At 41.9% G+C, this 16,170-nt stretch overlaps 1 protein-coding gene across 2 annotated transcripts in view; it reads left to right on the top strand.

Annotated features, from left to right (window-relative positions):
• SLC22A3 (solute carrier family 22 member 3) overlaps positions 1–15,887 on the top strand; it is a 101,049-nt gene extending 85,162 nt beyond the window's left edge. For both annotated transcript variants that reach the window (XM_015137640.3, XM_077999223.1), the window contains exons 8-11: positions 5,391–5,499; positions 6,259–6,371; positions 11,058–11,157; positions 14,316–15,887. In XM_015137640.3, coding sequence (XP_014993126.1) covers positions 5,391–5,499; positions 6,259–6,371; positions 11,058–11,157; positions 14,316–14,373 — 380 coding nt within the window. In that variant the 3' untranslated portion in view covers positions 14,374–15,887. The remainder of the gene's footprint in view (positions 1–5,390; positions 5,500–6,258; positions 6,372–11,057; positions 11,158–14,315) is intronic.
• The last annotated feature ends 283 nt before the right edge of the window (positions 15,888–16,170 follow it).

Here is a 16,170-nt window from a genome sequence, read left to right as displayed (position 1 = left end):
GATCTAGCTGATAGTGATGTGGTTTCTGTTAATCATCTTTATGTGACTGACTTTTGCGATATCTCTGATGTTGTTTAACTTACATCCCGAGCCTCTGCCATGCTGCTGGCACCACGCTAAACGCTGAGGTTACACTAGAAGAAGAAAGCAGTTCTTGACTTCGAATGGTTCACAATCTATTAAGGGATACAGATACTTTAATACTGTCACGATTCTTATTGTCATGAATTATTTGCAAGATTTAGAAACTAAATTATTTACAAGATTTAGAAATATAAAAAATAGATTGGGGAGGAGTGATCAATCCAGAAGGGGATTCAAGAAAAGTTTCCCAGCAGTGGGAACTAAACATGTGTGAAGACTCAAATGTGCCAGATATCAGGGGGAGAGAGGACGGATGTTTCCAAACTAGAGAAGAGTTTCCGGAAGTATGAAACACCTTTGTGCATTCGGGAACTGAGGGTTCATTGCTGTGACTGGAATCCAGGCAACGAGCCTGAGAGATGATCTGTCACCAGCATGATGGCCCTGCACGTGGTCCTGTGAGCTTTCAGAGGAGGAGTGAGCTTGGTGTAACTGCAGCAGTTTAGAGATGGCTATGAGCAAGGGAAGATGCTGAGAGCAGGAGTTACAATTGGGGCAGTCAGACCTAGATGAGAGAGGGTCATTTCATTTCAGGGATGTTGCAGAGTTAAATTTCGCAGGGCTCCATCCCGGTAGATGGGGTGCAGGCCAGAAGGAAGCAGAGGGTGCCGTGACTCCTGATGTGTGGTGAGCAGCACCCAGAAGATCCTTACCCTAGAGCACACCAGGGACTGGGAAGAGGAGGGCTTCACGTGCCGGGGAATGTGCGAAGTAGAGCAAGTTCATCATTTCCCTCTTCCAGGAGGGGCAAAGTGGGGATTACAGAGAAAGCTGGATTCTCCAGGTGTCTTTTGTGTCTGCACAAGAAAGGCTGTCTTTCTTTAAGAATCCTCTGAGGACCAGCCAAGAAATGGATAATATAGTGGGAGTCAGACTAGTCAGACATTTACAGATGAGTTTATTAATTAAATGAAGGTTTATGATTTATTGAAACACAAGGTAGACCCTATTTGAATAAAATTATGGGAATGCCAATATTCAGAACACACATACACACACACACATACATACACACACACACATACACACACACACATACACATACACATACACATACACATACACACAATGTGCAAGTCCCCTGACATGTTGGAATGTTTGATGATAAACAGCAACCACCTATTTACATCTCTCTTGTTTTCCCTGAGTGCATTCGCTTCCCAGGGCTGCTGTGGTAAGTACCACAAACTCAGCGGCTTGAAACAACAGACATTTATGCTCTCAGGGGTGTGGAGGCTGGGAGTCTAGAATCAAGGCATCCAGGGGAGCTTATGTCCAGAGGTTCTGAGGGAGGGTCTCTTCATGCCTCTCTCTGGCAATCCTTGAAGCTCCTTGGCATCACTCCTCTCTCTGCCTCCGTATTCACAGGACATTCTCTTCTCTGCTTGTGTCACCTTGACTAATGACATCTGCAAAGACCTTATTTTCCAAATGTGGTAGGCTTGAGGTTCCAGGTAGACGTGAATTTTGGGAGACACTATTCAATCAGCTACATGGAGTTAACATATTCTAAGAGTTGGAGGATCTGTACAATAGCTACCTCTTAATACATGTCTATTCACTATCGACTCATTGCCAGCCACTGAACTAGGAGGGGGATGGAGAGGTGAACAAAATAGACACAATTCCTGCCCTCAAAATTGTATAATTTAAGAAGAATGAAAAATCGCAAACATTGGAGACGTTACTCTTCTATTTTACTTTGGTACTTTGGATGTAACATAAAACTGTAGCTCCCTGAGATGAAGTCTTCTGTTCTCATCGTATGTGGACTAGGAATGAATGAAATATTCATTGTATATGAAATTAGAAATGCAGAGAGAAAGATGCATGACTTAAGTGTGTCTCATTTCATGATCTATATATACTTTACTCTAGAAGATTTCTGTGGTCCTGGATTGATTGGTATGACTTTCATGTCTGTTGCATTCAGAATGACCCCAGAAAGCATTCAAGGCTGTGTGTCCAAATCAAGATAGAAGTAACTAGTCAGATAGTCATAAAACTATTTTGTAGAGAATACTTTCATATACTGGAAAATATAGCACCAAGAATAGACTGTTCTCCCTTGTCTAACCAGTTTTATTTTATAGATATAATTTCCTGATTGAAGCTTTAGAATTGTTCTCAGCAAGACTGAAAATGAATTGCTCGTATTCTAGACACATTTTATTTTTGCCTTCTGCAGACTTGGCTGCTTTTATAGTCCTATGTCAGTCATGACTGACTGGCAAGAATAAATTTCAAATCCCTAAACTGAGTTCCAAATATTAACAGAGGATCCTCCCTTGAGTATTTCCAATCTAAAGACCCATTGGACTTGATTCCAGCGACTGGGTACTTAGCACGAGAAAGGCTTTTCTGCTCAGTCATTCCTGACGTCAGCAGTAGGTCGCCAGCCCCTGGGGAGAATACAGATAAGCTTTTGGAGAAACCAGCTCTAAAATTGTCTCACAGCAAACACTTTAATCAGCTTTCCCTCCACTCGACCCAACTTTTCATGGTCTAAAGAATGGAAATCTGGAAGAAGAAATAGTATTTCTGGCTGTATTCTCATTTCAGACTCACGGCTTCTAGCCCAAATTTCTGAATGCTCATTAATGTCTGGAAAATAAAGACCTTTCTTTATCCATATCTGTCTGCCATCTTTAATTTGAGTTTATTTAGGATGGCCACAAACCTAGCAGTTCGGGTAAGTCGTCTTCTTGAACTGGGAAACTTGTCTTCCACTTTTATTTTTCTTCAAGTGAAAAGTGAGTTCATGTATCTTAATTTAGACATTTCTACTAGAATTTCTCACTAAACTTTATTTCAGAACTCAGAGTAGATTATCCATTCAGAGGACATATAAAGTTTTGTTTAAGTCCTTCATCCTTTCTTCAGTAATTGAGGTATTATTCCCAATAATCTCTAGTAGCTTGACCAAATCCACATTCAGAAGAAAACATTTTCTTTGCTCTCATATAACTCTGTGGAAGACAATTTTAGTTTCAGTACTCATTTTTAAATTGCCCTGTGGTTTTGGTCATTGCTGCCAAAATATGTCTATGGCCACCTCAAAATGAATTTAGCTTATTACTGGAATCAAGAATTTTTGTGTGCGTATATATTTATTCATACTTCCTAATAGTTTTCTTTTCATTTTTTAGTTAATGAACCATGCGATACCTTAGCAACTTCTCTTTGGTTACATATTTCAACAAAATCTCTGTTCCAGTATAGTTTGGTACTGGACTCTACTGCTTGGAAAAGAGTTGGGAGTCTTTCAGATTAAGGTCAACGTGCAGAACAGACCACATCTCCACAAGTGGGGCAATTTGGTGTTTTCTGAATGTTTTACTGAACTGACTGGCTATTTATCTGAGTTAACCACATATGTTTATCATGGTAGGAGTGTGTGTATGTGTGTGTGTGTGTGTGTGTGTGTGTGTGTTTGTGTTTTAATTTGGTCTCTTGGTTTTTGTTTGGATTTTTCCATGAAACAGACCTTGCCTCAGTTATAAACCCAAATTGCCCTTGAATTTGTCAGTGGGACTCAATTTTAGAGCAATCCTGATTCAATGAAAAGAAACCTACAATGAAAGAACCCAACCTGGATAGTGAAGCTGTTTCCTAGGTAGCAGGCGGCCTTCTATGCAGTCTGGGAGTGGCAGGAGATGGTCCCATTGGGCCGGCACCCAGGGAATCTGAGGTTTTGTTCCCACGTTCCCCTCCCAGTACCACATGCTCATTGAAAGATGGAGTGGAATGCATTTCCTAGTCTCCACCCCCCTTTTCTTGGCCTTCATAAAGAAGCAAAGCCTAAACAACACGTGTTGACAAACCTTCTGCTCCAGAGCAGACAGTGGCCTCCCACATCAGCACAACCCTGGCCTCCTCACTGCCTGATGTAACTGTTAACGTGACAGCTACAAGGGTTCTCATGTGGGAAAAACATGAAGTGCACCAGGATGTTCTTGGCCAGTTCGCAGTCAAAATATGCAAACTCCAGACTCACAGAAATGGTTTGGATTCTTGAGTCATTTTTCCTTACGCTTGCCCTCCTGGGCAATTGTTTTATTTAATGAATTTTGGCCTTTTTTTTTTTTTTTTTTTTAACCTGGCTATTCTCTAGAGAGAACACACAGAAGTCTACTGAGTTTGATTCTCTTCTTTTATCCTCCTCATTCATGCCTCTCTTTCTACTAAAAAATTATATATTCAGAAAGGTTCAATAATTCCCCTGGAAAACAGGAGGATGATTTAGTGCTAAATGAACATATGTGTGGGCATAAAGGGAAAATGAAAGGTGCATGAACACTGGACATGCTTCATTTTGCTTGGGAGAGCGGATATGGTCTTGTTCATGCAGGGCATATGTCCTTAGTACCATATCTCCTAGGATGGGAAGACATCAATTGCACAACTTCTAGGAAAGCTGGAGCAGTGACTTTTTAGAGAAAAAATGGTTAACTTTTCTGCCCTTAAAACATAAAAGAAAGAAAATATTCAGTAGAGAATGTTTGGCATTTCCCACTAGTTTCTAGGGAGGAAAGGAAAATTTCTTCATACAACCAAAGCAGTCCTTAAACAGTTCATTTTAAAATGGGTGAACCAATTAGCATTGATGAATGTGGCTCCTTCTGGATGGTTTCTTGAGGGAAGTAGTACAATGGAGGATGAGGAAGACAATGAGTGACATTTGCCTTAGTGGTTACACACAGAATAGATGTCCCCTTCCAAAGATCCTGGTCCTCAAAGCTTGCACTACTCTAGAAACCAAGGTCAGCTCACGTGAGGAGCTCCCCTGGTGTGCTGGGAACGGCTATTCCTTGTGTCATCACCACAAGGTAAGCACAGAAAGGACAGCTGGGCACCAGCAGTGGGAACGTGGTGGCTCAAAGGCATGACTGGAAACTACCTCCTGAACAAAAGGCCAGTGTGCTCCATCCACCTCTCTAGGAGGTCATTGCCTGGAACAGTGCTCCAATGTAGTGGCTGCTCATGCTCCACAAATGGCCCTTGAATTGTATTTCCTATAATCCAACCTGCTCCGAAAGGCATCTAGTGCTCTAAAATATTAGCTATCATCTAGTTTCATTGTTGTTGCAATTTGGTTACATTAGTAGAAGGTTCTATCATTTGTGCTTAAAATTGGCAAAGACTTCAGACTGGAGGCCACAAAGTCAAATACCTTTTGTTGTTCTGTAAAATGTTAATGAAATCAGACCCCTAACTCCTCCCTTCCAAACTTTCTGTGTTTGCAGGAATACCATTGTTGAGGACCACAGTGGCTACACTGGGAAGACTAGGGATAACCATGGCCTTTGAAATTGTTTATTTGGTAAATTCAGAATTGTACCCAACAACATTACGGTAATTCTACAAACATTGTGGTTTCTCCTAAGTAACTCTGTAGACCAGTGTTTTAAGTTGATTTAGTTAAAAACTATGAAATAGTTTCCTTAGCTCAGTGATACATTAGCCTGGGCTGAATCCAGCCAGTAAAGAAGATATGCTTTGAGTTATCACTGCTTTCTGCATTGCTGCCTGCTGCATTTTGTGATAGAAGTATTTTCATATTAATATCTTCACACACTGTTACGGTTTCGAGGAAAGGCACTTGACTTGGAACCAGAAGACCTCTAGGTGCCCTTGCTTAGACTGTGGGTTAAATCTTCATTCCATCAGCGTCACCTGCCACAAGACTATGGCCTCTCTTTGACTGCATTACATGCATTGGTGCAGTGGTGAGCAGCTGATTATGAAGGACGAAAGGCAACAGTGTGCACGGATTAGTGCAAATCGACCTCTTCTGCTGGGGAAGCATTCCATGGGCATACTTTGCCCTCATATGAGGAAACCAAAGTGGCACCAAGTGACCCAGAGCAGGCAGGGCAGTGAGTTGCCGATGGATAACACCCTCCACCCACGCTGGAGACATCCTCACTAGCCTCACTGGGAAATGTGCAGAATGGAAATGTTTTGCTTGGAGTTCACGAGAGTAGTCGTTTCCAAAGTTAGAAAATGCAAAGTATCGTCACACTTCCTTTGGTTTTTTAACATGTCTGAATATGTTATCTTGAAGTCATTTGTTGAAATAGTTTTCATTTAAAATTACTTTTCACTCAACAGAAATTTCGGAGTTTCGCTCTGTTCAGGTCTGTGTGATTTTGGGGGAATCATAGCCCCATTTCTCCTCTTTCGGCTAGCAGCCGTGTGGCTAGAACTACCTCTGATCATCTTTGGTAAGAACTCATTTGCTATTCTTAAGAGCTTTCATCTACATTCTTTGTATTAAAATAAACCTATAATAATTATTAGGTTCGATAATGATAACGATAGTCATTTATCTCACTATAATAACTATTTCATTGATAGTTATGATATTAATTTCATCTTATTATAATAACTATTTCAGTTTTGAGGAGCCAATTCAGTTATAATGAATGGTTTTAATTTACTTTATATTAAAGGGTGCTGATAAATAACGTTCAATTAGCATTCTTTGGGTTCTGAGTTAAATGTTATGAAACTCTTATGGTATTACAGAACATAACCAATAATTTTCAGGGGACTAAATTAAATATTCAATATGTTTAAAAGTGAGGGCCAGGTGAAGTGGCTCATGCCTGTAAGGCAAAAGTGGGAGGATTGCTTGGGATTAGGAGTTCAAGACCAGCATGGGCAACATAGCAAGACTGCCTCGACACAAATGTAAAAATTAGCTAGGCATGGTGATCCATGGGTGCCTGTAGTCCCAGCTACTCAGGATGCTGAGGCAGTAGGATCAAGGCTGCAGTGAGCTATGGTCACGCCATTGCACTCCAGCCTGGGCAACAGAGTGAGAACCTATCTCTAAAATAAGTAAATAATAAAAAATAACAAAAATAAGCCTAATGACTAATTGTATTTCTGGTGTTCTCTGTCTATTGATATCATATCTTCATTGGCTTTGATGCTAAAAATCCATCCGGAGGGAGCAGGGGACATGGAATCTCGGGCACACGTTCCATCACCTCCTCTAGATCCCTCGAGTGCACTGCTCCTCCTACCTCCAGCTTCCATAGGACTTGTGAAGGGATAGAATCACAGTCTAGGAGGGACCTTGGGGAATTCAGTGTCCCACTTCTCCAGGGCTGCTCCAACTGTCCTGCCTAGGTTTCACACACTTCCCCTGTGCCCTCCTCTGCAGTAAAGGATATGGGTTGGCCCCTTTCTCCCCCAACCCTTTCTCTACCTCCACTTCCTTACTTCTGGTAGATAATGTTTTTCATTTATTGTTCAGCAGTTGAAATTTGAATGAAAATACTGAGTCCATGCGGACAGACTTTCTGATTCATGCAAAAGTCCTTTGACAGTGTGAGGGACAGAGAGTCAGCTTCTACCACTTGACACCAGTGACCTCAATACAGGATCACTTCAAATTATTGTATGGGAGTTGGTCATCAGGCTGAGTGTTAATTCTGTGGTCAGCATGAAAAAGCAGAAAGTGCCACTGTCCAGCAAAGACAGAGTAGTCCAGGAGACATGACACATGACCTTCAGGACTGCAGCCCATAGCCCAGTGGCAGGCAGGCAGGGCCTGAGACTGCTAGGGAGACAGCCGAATTTCTAAAAACTCAGTGACAATAGAATGTGATAACTGCTGAGACCCTGAAAGCAGAAGCTCCTATGAGAATAGGTCACAGGGACCTTTGGCCACTGAGTGTAGGGGAGCAGGTCAGGGAGGAAGGAAACAATGTCTAGGCCGAGAGGGGCTGGTTGTGCTCCAGGCAGTGGAAAGTTCAGAGCAAGAGGACACCGCATCCTCAAGCACCTGGTGCTAGAGGATGGATTGCAGGTGTGAGACGGACCTTAAGAAAGGCAGCGCCAGGGCAGGGCAGGGACTGGATCTGGAAGGGCCTCAAGGACATGCCAAGGTTTTGCTCTTTATACATACAGCAGTGGGAAGTGACTGGACAGTTTCACCCTGAGGTGGACAGAGCTGGCCTTGCATTGTAGAAACAGATATGCAAATGGGTTGGAAGGACCCCCAGCATCATCCCTCTGATGGTAGATATGCAAGTGGGTTGGAGGGATGATGTTGGGGGTGACAATTCAAGGACGTCATCATCAGGAGATCACAGTGGCTTCTAATAAGGGGGTGGCAATAGGAATGGAGAGGGTGGACACATTGAGTAAATATCTTAGAAGCCAGTTCGGCAAGATGGGACCACTGATGGACACAGGGAGAGGGCATGGTGAGCTTGGAGGCCGAGGTGCCTGGGGAGACACAGGTGGCACAGGCACTGGAGCAGCAAGGTTGGGGGTCTGCAGGGTGATGGGGCTCTGTGTCAGCTGTTCACAGTTTGAGGCACCTGGAAGAGTTCAAGTGGAAATAGAAACCAGCAGGCTCAACACTACTAAGCTCAGGAGGGAAGTATGGCCTCAGGATGAAGAGCTGGAAGCCACCTGGCAGTAGAGACTGGTTGAAGCTGAGGGAGTGGCCCAGGCCCCCCAGAAAATCAGGACAGAGCAGAGGAAAGCAGAGGCCTAGTACAGAGACCTGAGGGGTGGCAAAGTGACAGACCTAGGCAGAAGGAGAGGAGGTGGCCAAGGAAGTGGAAACCAGGTGAGAAGCCCAAGGCAGGAGGGCATGAGACAAGGTCCACCCTAAGGACTGAAAGTAGCACATGTGGATCTGGTGGCCAGCGAGAAGCAGAAGGAACCTGACTGGAGAGGAGCCAGGGAGGATATAGGCTGAGTCCAGGGGAGGGCAGGCAGAGGCAGGACCTGGAGCATGGTGCTATGCTGGTGCTGGCACCTCCCACTCACCAGGGCCAACTGCTACCATATTAGTTCATTTGCCACTGCTAGAAATAACTGCCCACTACTGGGTAATTTATAAAGGAAAGAGGTTTAATTGGCTCACAGTTTCACATGGCCAGGGAGGCCTCAGGAAACTTACAATCATGGTGGAAGGGGAAGCAGGCACGTCCTACATCGCGGCAGGTGACAGAAGAGCAAGGAAAATTATCACTTATAAATCCATCAGATCTCATGGGAACTCACTCACTATCACAAGAACAGCATGGAGGAACCTCCCCCGCGATCCAGTCACCTCCCACCAGGTTCCTCCCTCAACGTGTGGGGTTTACAATTCGAGATGAGATTTGGTTGGAGACACAGATTCAAACCATATCAGCTACATTTTCAAGAATTTTGTAAGTCAGTCGTCAAGCACGGATATATCAAAAAGTAAAGAATATGAAATATATGAGAAACAGAGGCAATAAATGCCCAACACTCATCAGTTCCTAATTCATCTACTACATCTTCAGTATTACTTGTGCTCCTTAGATTGTGTCTGCTGCATCTTTATGGTGGAAGCACCACTGATGGAGCTCCTGCATCTCTTCCCAGTGGCACAGTCAGGGATGTTGTGTCAGCAGCCCGAAGGGCCCACAGTGGGAGCATTTACACCATGCACATTAGCAGATGCTGCCAATCAGGGCTTGATTGCCCAAAGGAGGTTGTTAGGCATTTACCAGCACACTACTAGGATACAAAGAAGTAGAGAAAATAGGGGAGGGTGGCTTTTTTTTTTTATTCTACCACTTATTATTATTTAAATTTGTTTTACATTTTTGAGGTATTCTTTTAGACATTATCTAGTATTACTTTTTTTAAATATACTTTAAGTTCTAGGGTACATGTGCACAACGTGCAGGTTTGTTACATATGTATACATGTGCCATGTTGGTGTGCTGCACCCATTAACTCGTCATTTACATTAGGTATATTTCCTAATGCTATCCCTCCCCCCTCCCCCCTCTGCACAATAGGCCCTGATGTGTGAAGTTCCCCTTCCTGTGTCCAAGTGATCTCATTGTTCAATTCCCACCTATGAGTGAGAACATGCAGTGTTTGGTTTTCTGTTCTTGCAGTAGTTTGCTGAGAATGATGGTTTCCAGCTGCATCCATGTCCCTACAAAGGACACAAACTCATCCTTTTTTATGGCTGCATAGTATTCCATGGTGTATATGTGCCACATTTTCTTAATCCAGTCTGTCACTGATGGACATTTGGGTTGATTCCAAGTCTTTGCTATTGTGAAGAGTGCCACAATAAACATACGTGTGCATGTGTCTTTATAGCACCATGATTTATAATCCTTTGGGTATATACCAAATAATGGGATGGCTGGGTCAAATGGTATTTCTAGTTCTAGATCCTTGAGGAATTGCGACACTGTTTTCCACAATGGTTGAACTAGTTTACAGTCCCACCAACAGTGTAAAAGTGTTCCTATTTAGTTTGGCTCTAAAGAGCAGGAAAAGAAAGGATGATAATGGAAGGATGAGGCGAGATTGAGAGAAGGCTGGTCAAACAGGAAAGATCTGAATGTGTTTGAAAGCTTCTCCCAATAGGTTGAAGATACTGGAGGAAGGGTTGATCCCTAGAGTGAGGAGCCCAAAGAGACAGGCCTAGGAGAAGGCTGGTCCCGGAGTAGACACCAGGACAAGTTTTCCACTGTAAGGTGATAGGAGGAATCGGAGGGAGAGGAGCAGGTTAGTGACAGTGTCAGTGAGTGGGCGCAGAGGGGACTCCCTTCTAGCACTCTGTTTCTCTGCAATGCAAGAGGGGAGGCCTTGGCTGTTGGACCCTAAGAAGGCACTCAGAAGGCATTCAGTCAATCACTGTGAGATGTGTGAGTGAACAAGTGACTGCCAGGTGTACAGGGGCCGTGGTGCTACTCAGGCTTTGAGGAAGGGAGAGAAGCTTTGAAGCTGTGATAAGGGAGAGCTGGGGCGTTGATCTGGGATGCATAGGTTGCTGTGGTTGAGAGCTACTCCAGTGAGCAACATGGTGGCTTCAGAGTGAGCAGACCCATGGGAGAGGGCCCAGCTATGTCTTCCTGGGGCGTTAACACTTTTCCCCTATTCCACAGGTATCCTGGCATCCATTTGTGGTGGCCTCGTGATGCTTTTGCCCGAAACCAAGGGTATTGCCTTGCCAGAGACAGTGGATGATGTAGAAAAACTTGGCAGGTACTGTCCAAAATTCAATGCACCCTAAATAAAAGCAACATTTCAAACCACTGGGGAAAGAATGATGTTAAGAAAATTGAATATCCACAGGGAAAAAAATAAAAATAAATCCTCATGTCATATTGTAAGCAAAAAATTCAAAGTAGATACAAAAGGTTAATGTAAAAAAACTCTCCAAAGCTAGATAAGAATACGCATTACTTTTTAAAATGTGGTTGTGAAGAGAGAAGCATTTCCATGTAAGGTGCTAAGACTCAGAAGTGATCTAAAGGCAGGAGCTGCTGATGTGGGAAAGTGGAAATCGCTGGGATGTGCAGCAGCAGGGGATTAACAGTGTGGCTTACTCTACAGAGTGAGGAGTCAGGTCTGTGTAGATGGAATGGCATAAGCAGATTTTCAAGACTGATTACAAAGTGAAATGTCACTGAACAGCATACTATAGTATTGATAAAAAACTAAAACCAAAGGCAGTTTCTCTCTGTAGCTGGATAGGAAGACAGATGACACACAGATGATAGATAATAGGTAGATGATAGATAATAGGTAGATGGATGATAGATAGATAGATATAATAGGTGATAATCATAGATAGATAAGTGATAGTAGATAAATGATAAATAATAGATGATAGATAGACAGATAGATGATAGGTAATGTCTGGATAAATAGGTTGACAGATAAATAGATAATAGATGATATATAGGTAATAGACATTAGTGGGAAGATAGAGAAGAGAGAGAGATTGAATTTTGGAGGGGGATGTTTAAATAGGGTATAAGGAAAACGAATACCCAGACAATACATTAACATGAGGAATTATGTCAAGAAAAATTCACATTACACAAATTCTTTCTAATTGTTTGAAATTTTTTCATTAAAAAGATAGAGATATGAATATGAGAATGTATAGTAAAAGATGTAAAATAATAATATATGCCCTCTGCAGACACAAATGTTCTGGGAAGAGGGATAGGGAAGGGAGGGCCATCACTTTCTTGCCAGAGGCTTCTGTACTGTTTGATTTTCTTTAAAAATTAGACCACATAGTCTTGTGTTGCTTGTGCAGTTTTTAAAAATGATATAACATCTAATTTAACAATTAAAAAGCAATCTTAATAATGACCTGGGAATTAAACACATGGAACTGTAAATACTTTTAATATACAAAAAATACTGAGGAACAGCTTTCTTTCCTTTGATTCTATTCCATTGACTGCATCTGTTTACAAAGTGAGAGGGATGCTTTCATTCTTTATCCCCAAACCAATCAGGGATCAGCTTTGCAAACTCATCAGGAAAAAGTGGAAGAAAAGGGAGTCCTTTGAAATCAAGACTCTTCTACCGCTTCAGTCACATTAAAAATAAACAGCTAGGAGAGGTTTTTTCTTTTTTTGACTTGGGGAATGTGGGTGGAGGGGGGTTGTCCAAATGGTGTGCAAGGAACTAACATATAAACATGAGGGATTACAGCTAAAATTTAAGGTACCCAGATTCTTTCTAATTGTTTTCTGTTTATAATTTTTCATAATGAAAAGTTGGGTACATTAATTAAGTATACCTAGTCTCTACACATGAAAAAAATCTAGTAGAAGTATGGTTTACAGTGTTACAAATGAAGCACATTACTTGTGATCCATGATTATTTACTCTACAAAAATTACTTAGTGCTAAATTACTAAAACTTGTTATCATTTCCCTTTTAAAATCACACTGGATTATTTTATCATTTCTACTGGTTTTTGTTCATGTTAACAGCTCATTTCCAAACACATGTTAATTCAGTAGAAGTTCATGAAGAACTTAAATGCTATAATGCTAACAAACCCCTGTATCAGGGGAACCAGCCCCCAATATTTCAGCGTAGGTTCTTTCTATTTTCCATAAGTGTCAGCTGGCTGAGAAATAAAGAGAAAGAGTACAAAGAGAGGAATGTTACAGCAGGGCCTCCAGGGTGACATCACATATTGGTAGGACCACGATGCCCACCTGGGCCTTAAAGCCAGCAAGTTTTTATTAAGGGTTTCAAAAGGGGAGGGGGTGCAAGAACAGGGAGTAGGTCACAAGATCACATGCTTCAAAGGGCAAAAAGGAGAACAAAGATCACAAGGCAAAGGGCAAAAACAAAGATCACAAGGCAAAGGGCAAAAGCAGAATTACTGATAAGGGTCTATGTTCAGCGGTGCACGTATTGTCTTGATAAACATCTTAAACAACAGAAAACAGGGTTTGAGAGCAGAGAACCGGTCTGACCTCAAATTTACCAGGACAGGGTTTCCCAATCCTAGTAAGCCTGAGGGTGCTGCAGGAGACCAGGGCGTATTTCAGTCCTTATCTCAACCACATAAGACAGACTCTCCCAGAGCAACTGTTTATAGACCTCCCCCCAGGAATGCATTCCTTTCCCAGGGTCTTAATTATTAATATCCCTTGCTAGGAAAAGAATTTAGTGATATCTTCCCTACTTGCACATCCGTTTATAGACTGTCTGCAAGAAGAAAAATATGGCTCTGTTCTGCCCGATCTTGCAGGCAGTAAGACTTTATGGTTGTCTTCCCTTGTTCCCTGAAAATCACTGTTACTCTGTTCTTTTTCAAGGTGCACTGATTTCATATTGTTCAAACACATATGTTTTACAATCAATTTGTACAGTTAACACAATAGTGGTCCTGAGGTGACACACATCCTCAGTTTACGAAGATAACAGGATTAAGAGATTAAAGTAAGACAGGTGTAAGAAATTATAAAAGTATTAATTTGGGGAACTGATAAATATCCATATTAAAATGAAATCTTCACAATTTATGTTCAGAGATTGAAGTAAAGATAGGTGTAAGAAATTATAAAAGTATTAATTTTGGGAACTGATAAATGTCCATATTAAAATGAAATCTTCACAATTTATGTTCCTCTGCTGTGGCTCCAGCTGATCCCTCCATTTGGGGTCCCTGACTTCCTGTAACACCCCTGTCTAAGGTCTGAACACAGATAAAAAACAAGCTTGAGACAGATACTGTTGTTACCTTAGAGTTGGGTTTTCATGAGAAGTTGTGCATGAATGTATTTGATCAAAACCAGCTATACTATTAAATAATAACAGAAGACCCTCTTCTAACTAGTTACATAATCTTCCCTAAAGACTTTCTCCTTTGTTTTTTCAGTCCACATTCCTATAAATGCGGCAGGAATAAAACCCCAGTTTCCAGCTCTCACCTTTGAGGCCCCTGACAAAGACAGAAGGAAGGAGCTATCCAGGAGCTGATCCTCCTTGCAAAACTGTGCCTTGCGGAGATGCACGTGTGCGTTTCAGTACAACATGCCGTGCTGTTGTAATACTGTATAAAGACTTCAAACTATCCAGAGTATTTTTATATCGTGTTGGATGAGTTAGGATTTGTAATGCTGTTGAAGTTTCTGGGAACACATAATATGTAGCCAGTTTAACAAAGAACCTGTCAGGTGCACAGGCCTTCCTGGGTTTTTTTCTTGTGTTCCCTGTGGTCTCTGACCCATTAGGCTAAAGAGAGACAAGACAAGCCCCCCACCTGTTCTCATGACAGCTCCATCAAGAATGTGGGATGTGCCGACCAAGGATTTGAGAAAGTTGTACAGAAATGCTTTCATCAAATCTGATCAGTCAAGGGACTGACCCCCTAACTGACCATTCTGAAGACTGCATGGAGGATGACGATTTGGGAATCCTGTTAATGAGAAAGCTGAATCACAGGCACCTGGGCCATAGAGTGTGAGCATTCATGCTCTCTGCTCACCTTGGTTTCCGCATACCTTTGCAATGTGAACAGGTCAGGAGTCTCTCTCATCCACCTCCTCTGTAACATCTGGGGTTCCAGGCATGGTTTAGACCCTGTTCCAGCAATAAGAACCAATCTGCTGTACAATCTGAGGTCTTGCCTCTGTTATTTACAAAATGATGCTGTGGTTCTGAGATTATTTGGGACATGTTTGGCCCTCCTTTTGTGGATACATAGAGCCACAGATTCCCTTTTTCACTAAACAAATCCTATGGATTCTGATTTCTGGGTCTTAGGATTTTAAAAGTGAAGGGATATTTTTCTTATATTTGTGAGTTCAGTTACGATGGTGCCCATGGTCATAAGTGGAAAACATGAACAGTTCCCATTCAATCTTGGCACTTCGAGTTGTCTTGGGGAAGAGCTTACATTTTAATTTAAAAGAAAGGTCAATTATATCCATGCTTAACAGGATCAGCAGGAGCTTTATAAATGACTTTACAGAGACGAATAAGGGATTTGATCTTTCTTTTTTGTTATCGAGGCTTTTGAAATGTGGAACTTGTGTGTTCTGCTTGTATGTTATATTCAATATCTTTTCAGATGCAATCTGTATTTTATGCTGAGTTTTTAAAATGAAATACTTTATGTGAACAGGCAAAATTGGTACCAAAGGGAAACATTAACCATGAGGAAGAACATTTCTGTAAGGAGAACAGGTGACAGTATACACATGTGCGCTAATTGTAAAATGAGCATCTTAATCCTTAAAACACATCAGAATTGAATACGAGTAACCTATTTGTTGATGAAATAAACACAGCTCTTTGAGGATTTGAGACTATATTCACCCGTTATTCACAGTCACTTGCAGTTCTGCTTTTCTCTGCATTTCTGTGCTGTAAGATGACTGTTGCATTGTCGAATTGTATTTTGAGTGGATATTTTTGTTTGGTGACAATTAAAATTTGAAATTGTAAAGAATGTACATTTTCCCTTTCTCTTCCTTCTAAACATGTGTCTCTGCCACAGGTCATCCTCCTGTGACCGTGTGTACTGCAGACTGTTTCAAAACCGGGCAGGCAATTAGCAATGGGAAACAAGTGGTCTACCCTCAATATTTGCTTGTTGTTCATTTATGTGCTCTTGGTACCAGTCCTAGACTCACATATGCCCCAGAATAACATTCAGACTCTCAGCTGGTCTTGTGTTACACGTCCATGGCCCGATTCACTCCATGGTATATACATCTCTCTGCTCTGTA

This window comes from Macaca mulatta, chromosome 4, assembly GCF_049350105.2.
Source record: "Macaca mulatta isolate MMU2019108-1 chromosome 4, T2T-MMU8v2.0, whole genome shotgun sequence".
Classification (NCBI taxonomy): domain Eukaryota; kingdom Metazoa; phylum Chordata; class Mammalia; order Primates; family Cercopithecidae; genus Macaca; species Macaca mulatta.
The sequence above is the reverse complement of the archived record's forward strand: the minus strand, read 5'-3'. Positions and strand labels throughout refer to the sequence as shown.